Consider the following 13,418-nt stretch of genomic DNA (forward strand, 5'->3'; position numbering starts at 1 on the left):
TGCAGTGATTCTAAGAGCTACGTCATCTGTATGTCATACAGACTCACAGTATTATTTTTCTACCAAAGCAGACTCCCTATGTGTGTTACTGCAAGGCACAGTGTTCTACGCCACTGTAAAGGCTCTCTGCAGCCAGGAAATAGCCATTTTAACGCGATTCGCCACAAATAAATTCGTATCGAAACAAAGTTTTCCCCAAAAAATTGGCGAACCAGCGGATCTAATTTTTGAAAAATTTGCTCATCTCTAGTTACGACCACCCTGAAATCCATCAGTGGTGGTCATGCTTGCACACTATAGGAAAAAACACCAACCTATCTGCGTTCTCACGGTCCGGGCCACCAGGGAGGCTGACGCTTTTTTCTATAGTGTGCAAGCTTGACCACCACTGATGGATCGCAGGGTGGTCTGTAACCATGGAAACGAGCAGTGTATAATGTGAGGGAAAAATTAGTCCAGCCAGAATGAGCCTTAAACAAGTTATACAAATATATACTATATAAGCTGCTTGAGGAAGGCTCTTGTATTGGAGCCGAAACGTCGCTACAGCCTTATGGGTAAATAAAGTTATTTTCATTTTTATCCATTGGAGTGCTGCCCTTTTTCATCTTTTATATTTTACTGGATTGGCTTATATCCATGCTGGGCCTGTGCACCCTTCATCCATTTTTTCTACTGTGACGGTGCTGCCATCTCCTTTTTCTTTTCTATATATATATATATATATATATATATATATATATAAACTATCTGTGTGGGTTTTCTAACTAGCCATAGAGAAGTGCATAGCCTCTAAAGTTTAAAGAACAGGGAATTGATGCCGAAAAAACACAAATTTCCTTTTCTTTTTTCATTTTAGGTTCCTGTCATTGAAGAAAATCTATCAGTCTGGTCACTTCATCTGACTGCACATGGAGATCACATTGATGTGGATGAGAGCAAGAAGGTTGTCCTTATGCAAATGAAATCGTGCATAATAAAAACTGATAAAGTGATCTATAAACCGGGTGATACAGGTGAGGTCTAACAAGTATCAATTGTATTTGTTTTGGTAAGGGGTTAATCTTTTATATAATATGATTTTCATAGTGTGAATATAATGATTAGAGATGAGCGAATCGAATCCAACTAAATGGAATATGATCCGAATTTCCTTGTGCTTTGTGGTAGGGAATCGATTTAACTTTAAATAGTGGGAAAAAATATATATATATATCATACTTACATCCTCCATTTGCTTGCGAGGGGCCAGCCATCTTGATTAAAGATCTCAGCTGAAATCCTGTGCGTGGTAACGTATGATATCACTACGCCTGTTCAATGAATAAATATGTACTCCGCACACCTTGGATACAGTGTGGGTGCCTGTGAGAGTGGTTGAACAGTATAAAGTTAATCCACGGCACTCCCCCAAAAATTTTGTGCAAATGTTTTTATAAATTTTATTCTTTTTGCAGATTATCATTTGTATACATCTAGAGTAAATCATTTGTACATCATTAGTATATAGCCACATGAGACATAATTCCCGGACGTTTCGGTCTAATACGACCTTCCTCAGCGGGGTCTGGTGGCAGGGTAGTGAGGCAGACGTACTTCTGCTTGTTTCTCTCTAGTAAGGTCTGTGGGACTTACAGCGCCTAGCAAAAGTATTTACCCCCTCACAACCTGGAATTAACATGGATTGTTCGAGGATTTGCATCATTTAATTTACAGAACATGCCCACAACGTTGAAGATGTTTTTTTTTTATTATTGTGAAGCAAACAACAAATAGGACAAAATAACAGAAAAAGTCAATGTGCATAACTATTCAGCGCCCTAAAGTCAATACTTTGTAGAGCCACCTTTTGCGGCAATCACATGGAATTTTTGCCCATTCCTCCTTGCCAAACTGCTCCAGCTCCTTCAAGTTGGATGGTTTGCACTTGGGAACAGCAATCTTTAAGTCTGACCACAGATTTTCTATTGATTTGAGATCTGGGCTTTGACTAGGTCATTCCAACACATTTACATGTTTCCCCTTAAACCAGTGGTGCTTTAGCAGTGTGTTTGGGGTTATTGTACTGCTGGAAGGTGAACCTCCGTCCTAGCCTCAAATCACGCACAGAGTGGTACAGGTTTTGCTTAAGAATATCCCTGTATTTAGCACCATCCATTTTTGCCTCAACTCTGACCAGTTTCCCAGTCCCCCCAGCATGATGCTGCCACCACCATGTCTCACTGTGGGGATGGTGTTCTTTGGGTGATGTGATGGGTTTGTGCCAGACATAGCGTTTTCTTTGATGGCTGAAAAGTTCAATTTTAGTCTCATCAGACCAGAGCACCTTCCTCCATACATTTTGGGAGTCTCCCACATGCCTTTTCGCAAACTCACAACGTGCCTTTTTGTTTTAACTGAAAGTAATGGCTTTCTTCTGGCCACTCTGCCATAAAGCCCAACTCTATGCAGCGTACGGCTTATTGTCGTCCTATGTACAGATACTGCAGTCTCTGCTGTGGAACTCTGCAGCTCCTCCAGGGTTACCTTATGTATCTGTGCTGCCTCTCTGATTAATGCCCTCCTTGCGCAGTCTGTGAGTTTTGGTGTGCGGCCGTCTCTTGGCAGGTTTGCTGTTGTGCCATGTTCTTTCTATTTAGTTATGATAGCTTTGATGGTGCTCCTGGGGATCATCAAAGATTTGGATACAAACATTGTCCCTTACTTGTTTGGAGAGTTCCTTGGTCTTCATGGCAGTGTTTGGTTAGTGATGCCTCTTGCTTAGGTGTTGCAGCCTCTGTGGCCTTTCAAAAAAGGTGTGTATATGTAATGACAAATCATGTGACACTTAGATAGCACACAGGTGGACATCATTTCAAGTCATTATGTGACTTCTGAAGGCAATTGGTTGCACAAGAGCTTTTTATGTGCCATATTATGTGCCATATTCGTACTATATGATGTACAGTCATTTTCTTCCCATTTTTAGGGGGAAATTGTGTCTTATAGCCCCAAAAATATGTGTAAATGATGCCATCAACATTTACAAGTTGTACTGCAAAAATCAATTCCTAATATGACTAAGGGAAAGGCCTGTGGAAGAAGAAGAGGAAAAAACATAAGTGAAAAATTAAACTTGTTTTACGATGCCCAGGGGTTAAAGATCTTTCTCATGGGTCAATTTGATGCTTTTCTGACTTCTTTTATTACTACTTTCAGTGAAGTTCCAGCTGATCTCTGTGGACCATCATATTCATGCTACGGATCAAACAGTAAGTGTTTTATTGACACAAATAATTACATTACACTTCACATGATGAGCCCTATCAAAAATAAAACACTTATAAAACACATTTACTCATCCCCTGGAAAATGTAATAAAAAGCTATCAAAATGTCATATATATCCCAAAATTGTACCAATAAAAAATAAAGCTCATCCCACATAAAATGGACCCTAATACAACTCAGTTGACAAAAAAAGTTTAATCCATGTCCAAAGCCAAATGGAGCTCCTTCCCTTCTGAGGCCTGCCATGTGCCCAGACAGTGTATGACCAAATATGGGGTATTTCCGTGCTCAGTTTTTTCCACCCTTGTGAAAATGAATCATTTTGAGCTAAAATTACATATTATAGGAATTTAACCCTTTCACTACTATGTACATCACTGGTGTCAAACACAAGGCCCGCGGGCCGAATCCGGCCCGCCAGACCTCGTCGTGTGGCCTGGGTAGCCGCCGCCGGCCGCCAGCCTTCACCTTTTATCATCACTTCCTGCAGGAAGTGATAATAAATCGCATAAGGAGCGCTGTGTATTACCAGTACTTACAACTACAAGCGCTCGCCGAGAGGAGGGAGAAGGCAGGCTGGGAGGATGGGCGCTGGCAGTGTGAGTCATAAGTCACGCGCCTGCGCCGCCCACTTTATGAATGAAGCAGGCAGCATGGGCGCATGAAGTATGACTCACGCTGCCAGTGCCTGTCCTCCCGGCCTGCCTCCTCTCGGCGAGCGCTTGTAGTTGTAAGTACCGGTAATACACAGCGCTCCTTATCCGATTATATACATACGGTAACCATTAACTATTAGAGATACGATTATACAGTGAGCGGGGCCCGTGTAGTAGAATACAGTCACTGCACGGGCCCCTCTGTCATTATAAAAGCAGACGCCGGCCCCTAGCCCGTGTATTGAGGGTCATTCACTACTACAGGGACACTTATGGTGGGGATCTGTGGATGACACATAGCATAAGATGCTATATATGTGTCATCCACAGATCCCCCATAACTGTCATACACAGATCAAGAGCCACCCACAGATCCCCCCTAACAGTGCCACCCACAGATCCCCCCTAACAGTGCCATCCACAGATCCCCCCCCCCCTAACAGTGCCACCCACAGACCACAATTAGTTCAAAACCCACCAAAAGCACACCTTTTGGTTCAAAATATTTTTTTTCTTATTTTCCTCCTCAAAAACCTAGGTGCGTCTTATGGGCCGGTGCGTCTTATAGGGCGAAAAATACGGTAACCCTTACAGTTCTGGAATGTGTTGGATAACACTGACAGCATTATGTCAGTGTTATCCAACACATTCCAGAACTGTAAGGGTTACATAGCATCATAAATCAGTATAATGCTATGTGACCCCAGTCAGCGCTTGCAGGTCAAGCTTTCAGAGCTAGTTATTACTTACATTATTACAAAAAACAGTAATAATTGAATGCAGTGACAATAATTTATGATAATAAAGAGTGGACACATAGTCCTACAGATACAACCGACCCTTTGAGGGTGACCGAACTGCTGATGCGGCCCCCGATGAATTCGAGTTTGACACCCCTGATGTGCATTTACGGTGCTGGTCCAATGGGAAAACATGGCGCCCGCTCGCATATGCAGCAGGCGCCGTGGCCAGCGAGACTCCGTTGTTTCAAAAATGCCTGTACTATTAAAATGTAAAAATATTTTTCCAATACAGTGACTAAATAACAGAAAAAAAGGTAAAAATGGCCAATTTTTTCATTGCTTCTCTTACCCCGAAAATGTAATATGTGATCAAAAAGTCAAACACACTCCAAAATGGTATCAATAACAACTTCAGATTGTCCCACAAAAAAATAGCCCCCACACAGCTCAGTAGATTTAACTATAAATAAAAAGGTTATGGGGGTCAGAATATGGTGATGAAAATATTTTTATTTTTTTAAACTTTACATTTATTTTTACACTATTTAGACATAAAAAAAATATACGTATGTGGTATTGTTGTTATAGTACTCACCCAGATAATGAGTGTCACCGGTCCGTTTTCCCACAAATGCAGTGGGAACAAAACCTGTAAAACGGTGGCGGAATTGCTTTTTTTTTCCAATTCCACCCCATTTGGAATTTTTTTCCCGCTTCCCACTACATTGCCATATTAAATGGGGGCATTAGAAAGTACAACTTGTCCCGCAAAAAATAAGCCAGCTGTGTGAACGTAAAAATAAAAAAGTTATGGCTCAAGGAAGGGCTCTTTCACACCTGCGTTCTTTTCTTCCGGCATAGAGTTCCGTCGTCGGGGCTCTATGCCGGAAGAATCCTGATCAGTTTTATCCTAATGCATTCTGAATGGAGTGAAATCCGTTCAGGATGCATCAGGATGTCTTCAGTTCCGGACCGGAACGTTTTTTGGCCGGAGAAAATACCGCAGCATGCTGCGCTTTTTGCTCCGGCCAAAAATCCTGAAGACTTGCCGCAAGGCCGGATCCGGAATGAATGCCCATTGAAAGGCATTAATCCGGATCCGGCCTTAAGCTAAACCTCGTTTCGGCGCATTACCGGATCCGACGTTTAGCTTTTTCTGAATGGTTACCATGGCTGCCAGGACGCTAAAATCCTGGCAGCCATGGTAAAGTGTAGTGGGGAGCGGGGGAGCAGTATACTTACCGTCCGTGCAGCTCCCGGGGCTCTCCAGAGTGACGTCAGGGCGCCCCAGGCGCATAGATGACGTGATCGCATGGCACGTCATCCATGCGCATGGGGTGCTCTGACGTCATTCTGGAGCGCCCCGGGAGCCGCACGGACTGTAAGTATGCCGCTCCCCCGCTCCCCACTACTACTATGGCAACCAGGACTTTAATAGCGTCCTGGCTGCCATAGTAACACTGAATGCATTTTGAAGACGGATCCGTCTTCAAATGCTTTCAGTACACTTGCGTTTTTCCGGATCCGGCGTGTAATTCCGGCAAGTGGAGTACACGCCGGATCCGGACAACGCAAGTGTAAAAAAGGCCGAAGATAGAGAAGAAGAATGAAACCACAAAAATAGACAAACATCTGGTATTCTAAAGGTTAAATTGTTAACTTTCACAGCCGAAATATAATAAATTTTACAAACACTTGTGGGTGAAAATTAAGTTTTGAATGCTTCTGGGGCTGCAGTATTTAAAATTAGGTAATTTAAGTGGCCCAGCTTTTTAGGTTGCTTAATGCCACTTTGGAAATTATATGGTCCCTAAAAAAAGATACATTTTCAGAAATTTTCTTGAAAATGTTAAAAGAAAATGCTTAATTTAAGTCTACCATCGTCAACCAAAGAAAAAAAATATGCTTGAACAATAATGCCAACCTGAAGTATAAAGTCATGCAACATTAGCTATTTTGTGAGGTATTACTAGCTTAAAAGGTGAGAAACTCAAATTTTTAAAAATTGCTCATTTTTAGCATTTTGGTAAATTTGGGATTTTTCTAATAAATGAAAACTAATATATTTTAATCAAAAGTTACCACTAACATAAAGTACAATGTGTCACAAAAAAAAAAAAACTATCTCAGTTCCCACTTGTGCTTTAACTAGTCAGGCTTAATTTGAGTCATCACTGAGCAATAAGAGCCACAACTTGCAACTCCAGGGTAAAGCTACATTCACAAGACCGTATGTATGAGTCCGCATCTGTTCTACAGTTTTGCAGAATGGGTGCAGACCCATTCATTTCAATGGGGCTGCAAAAGATGCAGACAGCACATATTCCGCTGCCCCGCAAAAAATATAGAGCAATTGCAAACAAGAATAGGCATTTTGTGCCGTCCTTATGAGGCCCGATGTGACTATTAACTCTGTACCCCCTAGAGTTACACTACACACTTTTTCATAAACTTTCTCTTTAAAGGGACACTGACAGGCCCAAAAAGCATATTTAGGGGTATATATGACAGTATAGGTCTTATAAAGGGTATTAGAATCATCTAAGTATCCCCCCTGTCCACCTCATAAATACAGTAATCTGAAGTTTTATAACCTGCTTTCCTGGCGTTCAATCTGCCCAAGGGGCGGTGCTTCATATCAACTTGCGCCCAGCCAGCCTCGCCACAACTGCCGTTTGAAGCGCCGCCCAGCTCATCAATATTCACTGAGCTGGGCGGCTACTCTGAAGCGCTGTACTATTGTCCCCGGCCATCTTCAGCGCATGCGCCCGGCACCCTCACTGGCCGGGATCGCATCTTGCGTCTGCTTTACGCGCTCAGTGAATATATTCTAATACCCTTTATAAGACCTATACTGTCATATATACCCCTAAATATGCTTTTTGGGCCTGTCAGTGTCCCTTTAAGGGGGATATGCTACAAATTCTCTGTTAGTTAAAACCAGATAGTGACACATATTCTTTTTTCTAATTTGTCTATGTCTATATTTTCTTTATTTTTTATTCTATTTTCTAAATATGATAATAGGGGCGGCCATTTTGCCTGATGAGTTATTAACAGCTTTTATTGATATACTTCACAGAGGTTTATATGGGCCACAGACAAAATTAACTTGTAGGAGAATTTTCTAGGCATGCTCTGTGACCCATGCAGAGGTCATTTTACAGGGATGGAGTAGATAAGCTTTGACAATCTACTGTGAATAGTGTATCTTGTGTTATTTTGTGTTATCCTTATATCTTTGTGTTATATCCTTATATAGAGGTGATATCTGTCATTGTAATCCTGACTACAATGATAATAATGAAGTGGTCTATAACAGGCATCCTCAAACTGCAGCCCTGCAGCTGTTCTAAAACTACAACTCCCACAATGCCCTGCTGTAGGCTGTTCGGGCATGCTGGAAGTTGTAGTTTTGCAACAGCTGGAGGGCCGCAGTTTGAGGATGCCTGGTCTATAAGATCAAATAGGGCCTATTATTAACCTTACTGGCCAGAGTTTAAACTGCAGAATTTGAGGATTTGTTATTAATATAATTACAAATAAAAAATAACATAAATTATTTAAAAATAATAAATAATAATAAAATAACTTATGGTATGTGATTTAAACAATAGGTCATTTTCTGATGACAAATTACCAGAAGAGAGAAACTATAACTACATATTTTTACTCCTAGTAATTGCTAGTATCTGTATTTATGTTTGCTAAGCTAATGAGCTTCCAATCTGCAATGTTATTTTTATAATAAATAAGGAAAATATTAATCAGTCAATTTATTAATCAGTCTATTTTTTCCTTTGCAGTTTCCTTTGATTGAGATAACAGTAAGTATGAAATAAACACTTGCATAGTTATATGTCATATAAGAAGAAAGCGAAAGCCGTGGATATGGGTTTATAACTAGTATTAGTATGTGTACCGCAGGGGGTATATTCCACATCCCCTAAGAGATACTTGCAGCACATAGGCAAGATTATTGGATTGCTTTGGTCTAATTATGACTTAGGAACATTGCACTAGAGGACATCCAAGTTCATGAAAAAAATTGGCTGGATATAAAATACACTTTTACTTTAATGTACATTTTAGATTATTATTCCATAGTAATTTTGTCATTTATTTCATTTCCCATAGGACTCAAACAAACATCGTATAGCCCAGTGGCTGAAGGTGTCTACTTCAAATGGATTTGCGAGCTTTAGCTTTATTTGGCAGATCAGATATCTCATGGAAACTATAAAATTAACTTACCTGGTTTCTGTACAAAGAATTTTAACGTTGAGGAATATGGTAGGTTGTGAAAACATGAGAAAATGAGTAAAGATATTATGGGCAGAAGGTTGTAGAGGCATTTACAGACCCTGTGGATCTGTTAACGGGCTTGTCCCACCTGGAACATTGAGGTCATATCGCTAGGATATGTCCCCAATGTCTGCGGATGCAGGTCCCAGAATGAAGGTGCTGGTCCTTGAAACGGAGCCCTCAAAGTTCCAGAGGGCGCAGCACCCATTCATTTCTATGGGACTGCCAATAATATCCAAGTGCTGTCTCAGCTATTTCGATAAACCCCAGAGAAATGAATGAACTGGTGGCCATGCCGCTCGGCTATTTTCGGCAGTCCCATAGAAATGAATGGAGGGTGAGCCCTCTGGTACTTTGTAAGATCTGTTCTAAGGATAGGTGTGGGTCCCAGAGGTGGGTCCCTCACCTATCAGACATTAGGCGCATATTCTAGCGATATGACCCCAATGTTCAAGATGGAACAACCCATTTAAATGGACCACATTCTATCTCTGTACACCAGTCCCCAGCCACATATAGGAAAGGTAGTGTCACACATCTACATGGCCTCCATATGAAGACAGCTGAGCCAATGACTACTTTAGGCCACGTTCACACTTCTGGCAGCAGATCCAGCAGGCTCTTTCAGCAGAGAGCAGCATGCTTGATTTTGCCGGATCTGGCGTTGTCGGATTCTATAGTTCAACACCGGATCCCGATTTACTTTAATGAGGTCTGGCAGTGATTCGGCCGCTTTCCAGCATAAAAGCCAGGTTTTGGCCAGACAAAAAACATTGCATGCAATGCATTTTGGTCCTGCTGACAGCCTTCATTTGTGCCTGATCAGGCAGCCACATCAGCTTGCCACTGCCTTATACTTTAATTAAGAAAGTTACCTGCATTCATGACCACTGCTCCAACCCCTTCCAGGCTGAATGCCATGACTGAACGCCCATCAGGGTTGATACAGGCTCCCTAGATCCCAAAATGGTAGAGACCACAGGGCAAGCGCCCATTGTAGCCTCTGAATAATCCAGCCCCAACTGCTCTCACACACATGAAATACAACAAAACCCAGTGGGACAATGTAAAATAGTCATATTTGTATATATTACTTTTATTAAAAATTCTTATTTAGTGATTATCATACATTTGTATTTCTTTCAGTGCTAAAGAGGTTTGAAGTAATTATTACCTCACCACCCGATGTTACCCTGCTAGACAAGTCATTTCATGTGGAAGCCTGTGGCAGGTAAGGGTCCTTTTACATGGGCAGATAAATTGCCTGTAACAGGTATGGGCGCGCGTGCCGTGCTAACATGAGAACATGCACTACTGGCGAATTTTTATGTCATCCTAAAAGATGCGACTGATGACAAACAAGCAAACCTCCCTTTTGTTAATGCTTAACTTGACTCCTCCCAATAACAGGACAAGACACAAAAGGCCCAGATTAGCTAAGCCTGTCGATGGCGTAAACTCAGACTTTGTTCACGCTTCTGTTTTTCACTGATTCTGTTTCTGCGAACAGCATACGCACCCATTGATTTTAGTCACGCAACATGCAACTCTTTGGTCCATGATGGGGACCAAATAAACCCATTAAAGCCTAAGGGTCCATGAAAAATCACTGACCCAGCAAATGGCTAGGAGTGTTGCGATGTCAATCAGCAACCAGCAACTCACTGGATCACTGCCATAGTAACTTGTACCTTAACTGCTTCTGGTATAGTGTGTATGCATGGCCTTGCTGCTTTAACGCATAAGGCTGTCCGCAAGTTCCATGATTGATAAATGTACATACATGCTAAATTATGGCTTTCACCACGTTTTGTTTACAACTAGTAAGGCCTGACATTTCAATGAATGGGTTATCTGGTTTAGAAAGCCTATTGTCAAGGAACCCATTAGGGCATTCTAAGTTAATAGAGAGGAGCTCCTTATTCAGGACCTCCATTAATTAGCTGGAGCAAAGACTGGCTACAAAGTGTTTCTCTATCTCTTCAGAACATCATTATGTTTATGTATTAGACAAGTAGTGCATGGAATCCAGTAGACACAATGTCATTATTTATTGGGAACTTTTGGTAATGATCTCCTGAGATCCCAGCACCCAAGTCTCCTGTGGCCAGTATATACTTTGGTGACCCTTCTAATACAAAGCAATTGTCCAACTGTGGACAAGTCTTAGGACAATCCAGTTGTTGATTTAATCTCTTTCAAGACATTAATAAAATACAAATAAGTAGAATACTGGTTATAGCACTGAAACAGACTGTGAGATTACACTCTTTTGGTCCACCACAGCAATTGTAGAAAACAAAAAGACATGGATTGCACATCAGCATGGTAAGCATTGATCTATTGCTGCTAAACACAATTTATAGACGTGAACATGAGGTTCTTTGTGCAAGTTGTGATCATAATTCACTGGTCCACTCACAGGCACTTCTTGGTGACCTTTTTTGAGTGGGTCCCTATTTAAGGGTCCGAGAAACACAGGCCGTCATGTTTTGCATTTTAAACAAGCAATATGAAGTTATGCCTTAAAATGTGCTGCTAAGTATAAGGGGGAGGGAAGGGCAACATTTATGGCCTCTTAATGGTTAATCATCAATGTAGAGGAAGAGGAAGAGTGTTAGCAAGGCTCACCAGAGCAAACATTTGTAATGGAGTAGACAATTGGTTCATGACAATACCATGTGAAGAAGTTCATGAAACAAATTAGTTATTTGCCCTCAAATGCCAAACTCAATAGGTGCTTTTTGAGTCTTTTTTTAAGAGTCCAGTGATGGCATCTACCTTCTTGACCTGGTAATGTATTCCATAGAGCGCTGCATGAAAGAAGGTTCTGGCTCCAAAAGTTTTGTGGTGGACAAAGGGTATGGACAGTTTGTTTGAGCCTGCTAATCTAAGAGTACCACAAGGAGTGTAGGGCTGCAGTAGTCCTTTTAGGTAGTTGGGGCCTAAGTTATTCATGGCTTTAAAAGTCTTCGAGGATGGGTGTTATGGGAGTATGCCAAGGCTGATTGGTTATTCATCTAGCTGCAGCATTGTGAACTAGCTGGAGCTGATGTATTGCTTTGCCTACATATAGGTCATTACAGTAGTCCAGTCGCGAGTTTATGAGGGTGTGTACCAGTGTGGATAAATTATCTACTGGAATGAGATGTTTGATTCTTACAATTTTTCTCAATTGGAAGTATGAAGATTTAACAATGGCTGATATCTGTTTCCTGAGAGAGAGTCCCCCATCAATAACTACACACAAATTTAATACATTGTCTGAGCTTTAAAGGGTTGTACTTCCCAGGGATAGAGATGTTAGATGTGCAAGTCATTCCACTCATCTGGGTGGAGACTGTTGCACATCCCATATAAAAACTACCTTTACTGCGAAGAAGTAGTTAGTGCACTAGCCGGATTGCAGAAGCGACAGGTGCGTTGAGCAGTTGCAACAGAGCCAGGTTGGCTGCCTGACGCGGGCCTGGCATAGGGAACCCCAATGCTTAGCTGAACACCAGGATGCCAAACCTGGACTTGAGTTGCATTTAACAGGTAGACAATGAAACAAAGTTTAAGCCAGGCTATGTCATATTCTAGGTTCTTCAAAGTAGCCACCTTTTGCTTTGATTACTGCTTTGCACACTCTTGGCATTCTCTTGATGAGCTTCAAGAGGTAGTCACCTGAAATGGTCTTCCAACAGTCTTGAAGGAGTTCCCAGAGATGCTTAGCACTTGTTGGCCCTTTTGCCTTCACTCTGCGGTCCAGCTCACCCCAAACCATCTTGATTGGGTTCAGGTCCGGTAACTGTGGAGGCCCGGTCATCTGGCGCAGCACCCCATCACTCTCCTTCATGGTCAAATAGCCCTTGCACAGCCTGGAGGTGTGTTTGGGGTCATTGTCCTGTTGAAAAATAAATGATGGTCCAACTAAACGCAAACCGGAAGGAATAGCATGCCGCTGCAAGATGCTGTGGTAGCCATACTGGTTCAGTATGCCTTCAATTTTGAATAAATCCCCAACAGTGTCACGAGCAAAGCACCCCCACACCATCACACCTCCTCCTCCATGCTTCACGGTGGGAACCAGGCATGTAGAGTCCATCCGTTCACCTTTTCTGCGTCGCACAAAGACACGGTGGTTGCAACCAAAGATCTCAAATTTGGACTCATCAGACCAAAGCACAGATTTTCACAGGTCTAATGTCCATTCCTTGTGTTCTTTAGCCCAAACAAGTCTCTTCTGCTTGTTGCCTGTCCTTAGCAGTGGTTTCCTAGCAGATATTCTACCATGAAGGCCTGATTCACACAGTCTCCTCTTAACAGTTGTTCTAGAGATGTGTCTGCTGCTAGAACTCTGTGTGGGATTGACCTGGTCTCTAATCTGAGCTGCTGTTAACCTGCGATTTCTGAGGCTGGTGACTCGGATGAACTTATCCTCCACAGGAGAGGTGACTCTTGGT

At 41.9% G+C, this 13,418-nt stretch overlaps 1 protein-coding gene across 1 annotated transcript in view; it reads left to right on the forward strand.

Moving 5' to 3' along the window:
• The window catches only part of LOC122942211 (ovostatin-like), a 168,264-nt gene that overhangs the window by 10,846 nt on the left and 144,000 nt on the right, over positions 1 to 13,418 (forward strand). The window contains exons 3-4 of the mRNA XM_044299711.1: positions 860 to 1,016; positions 10,120 to 10,204. Of these exons, the coding sequence (XP_044155646.1) occupies positions 860 to 1,016; positions 10,120 to 10,204 (242 nt within the window). The remainder of the gene's footprint in view (positions 1 to 859; positions 1,017 to 10,119; positions 10,205 to 13,418) is intronic.

Source organism: Bufo gargarizans, chromosome 6, assembly GCF_014858855.1.
Source record: "Bufo gargarizans isolate SCDJY-AF-19 chromosome 6, ASM1485885v1, whole genome shotgun sequence".
Taxonomy (NCBI): domain Eukaryota; kingdom Metazoa; phylum Chordata; class Amphibia; order Anura; family Bufonidae; genus Bufo; species Bufo gargarizans.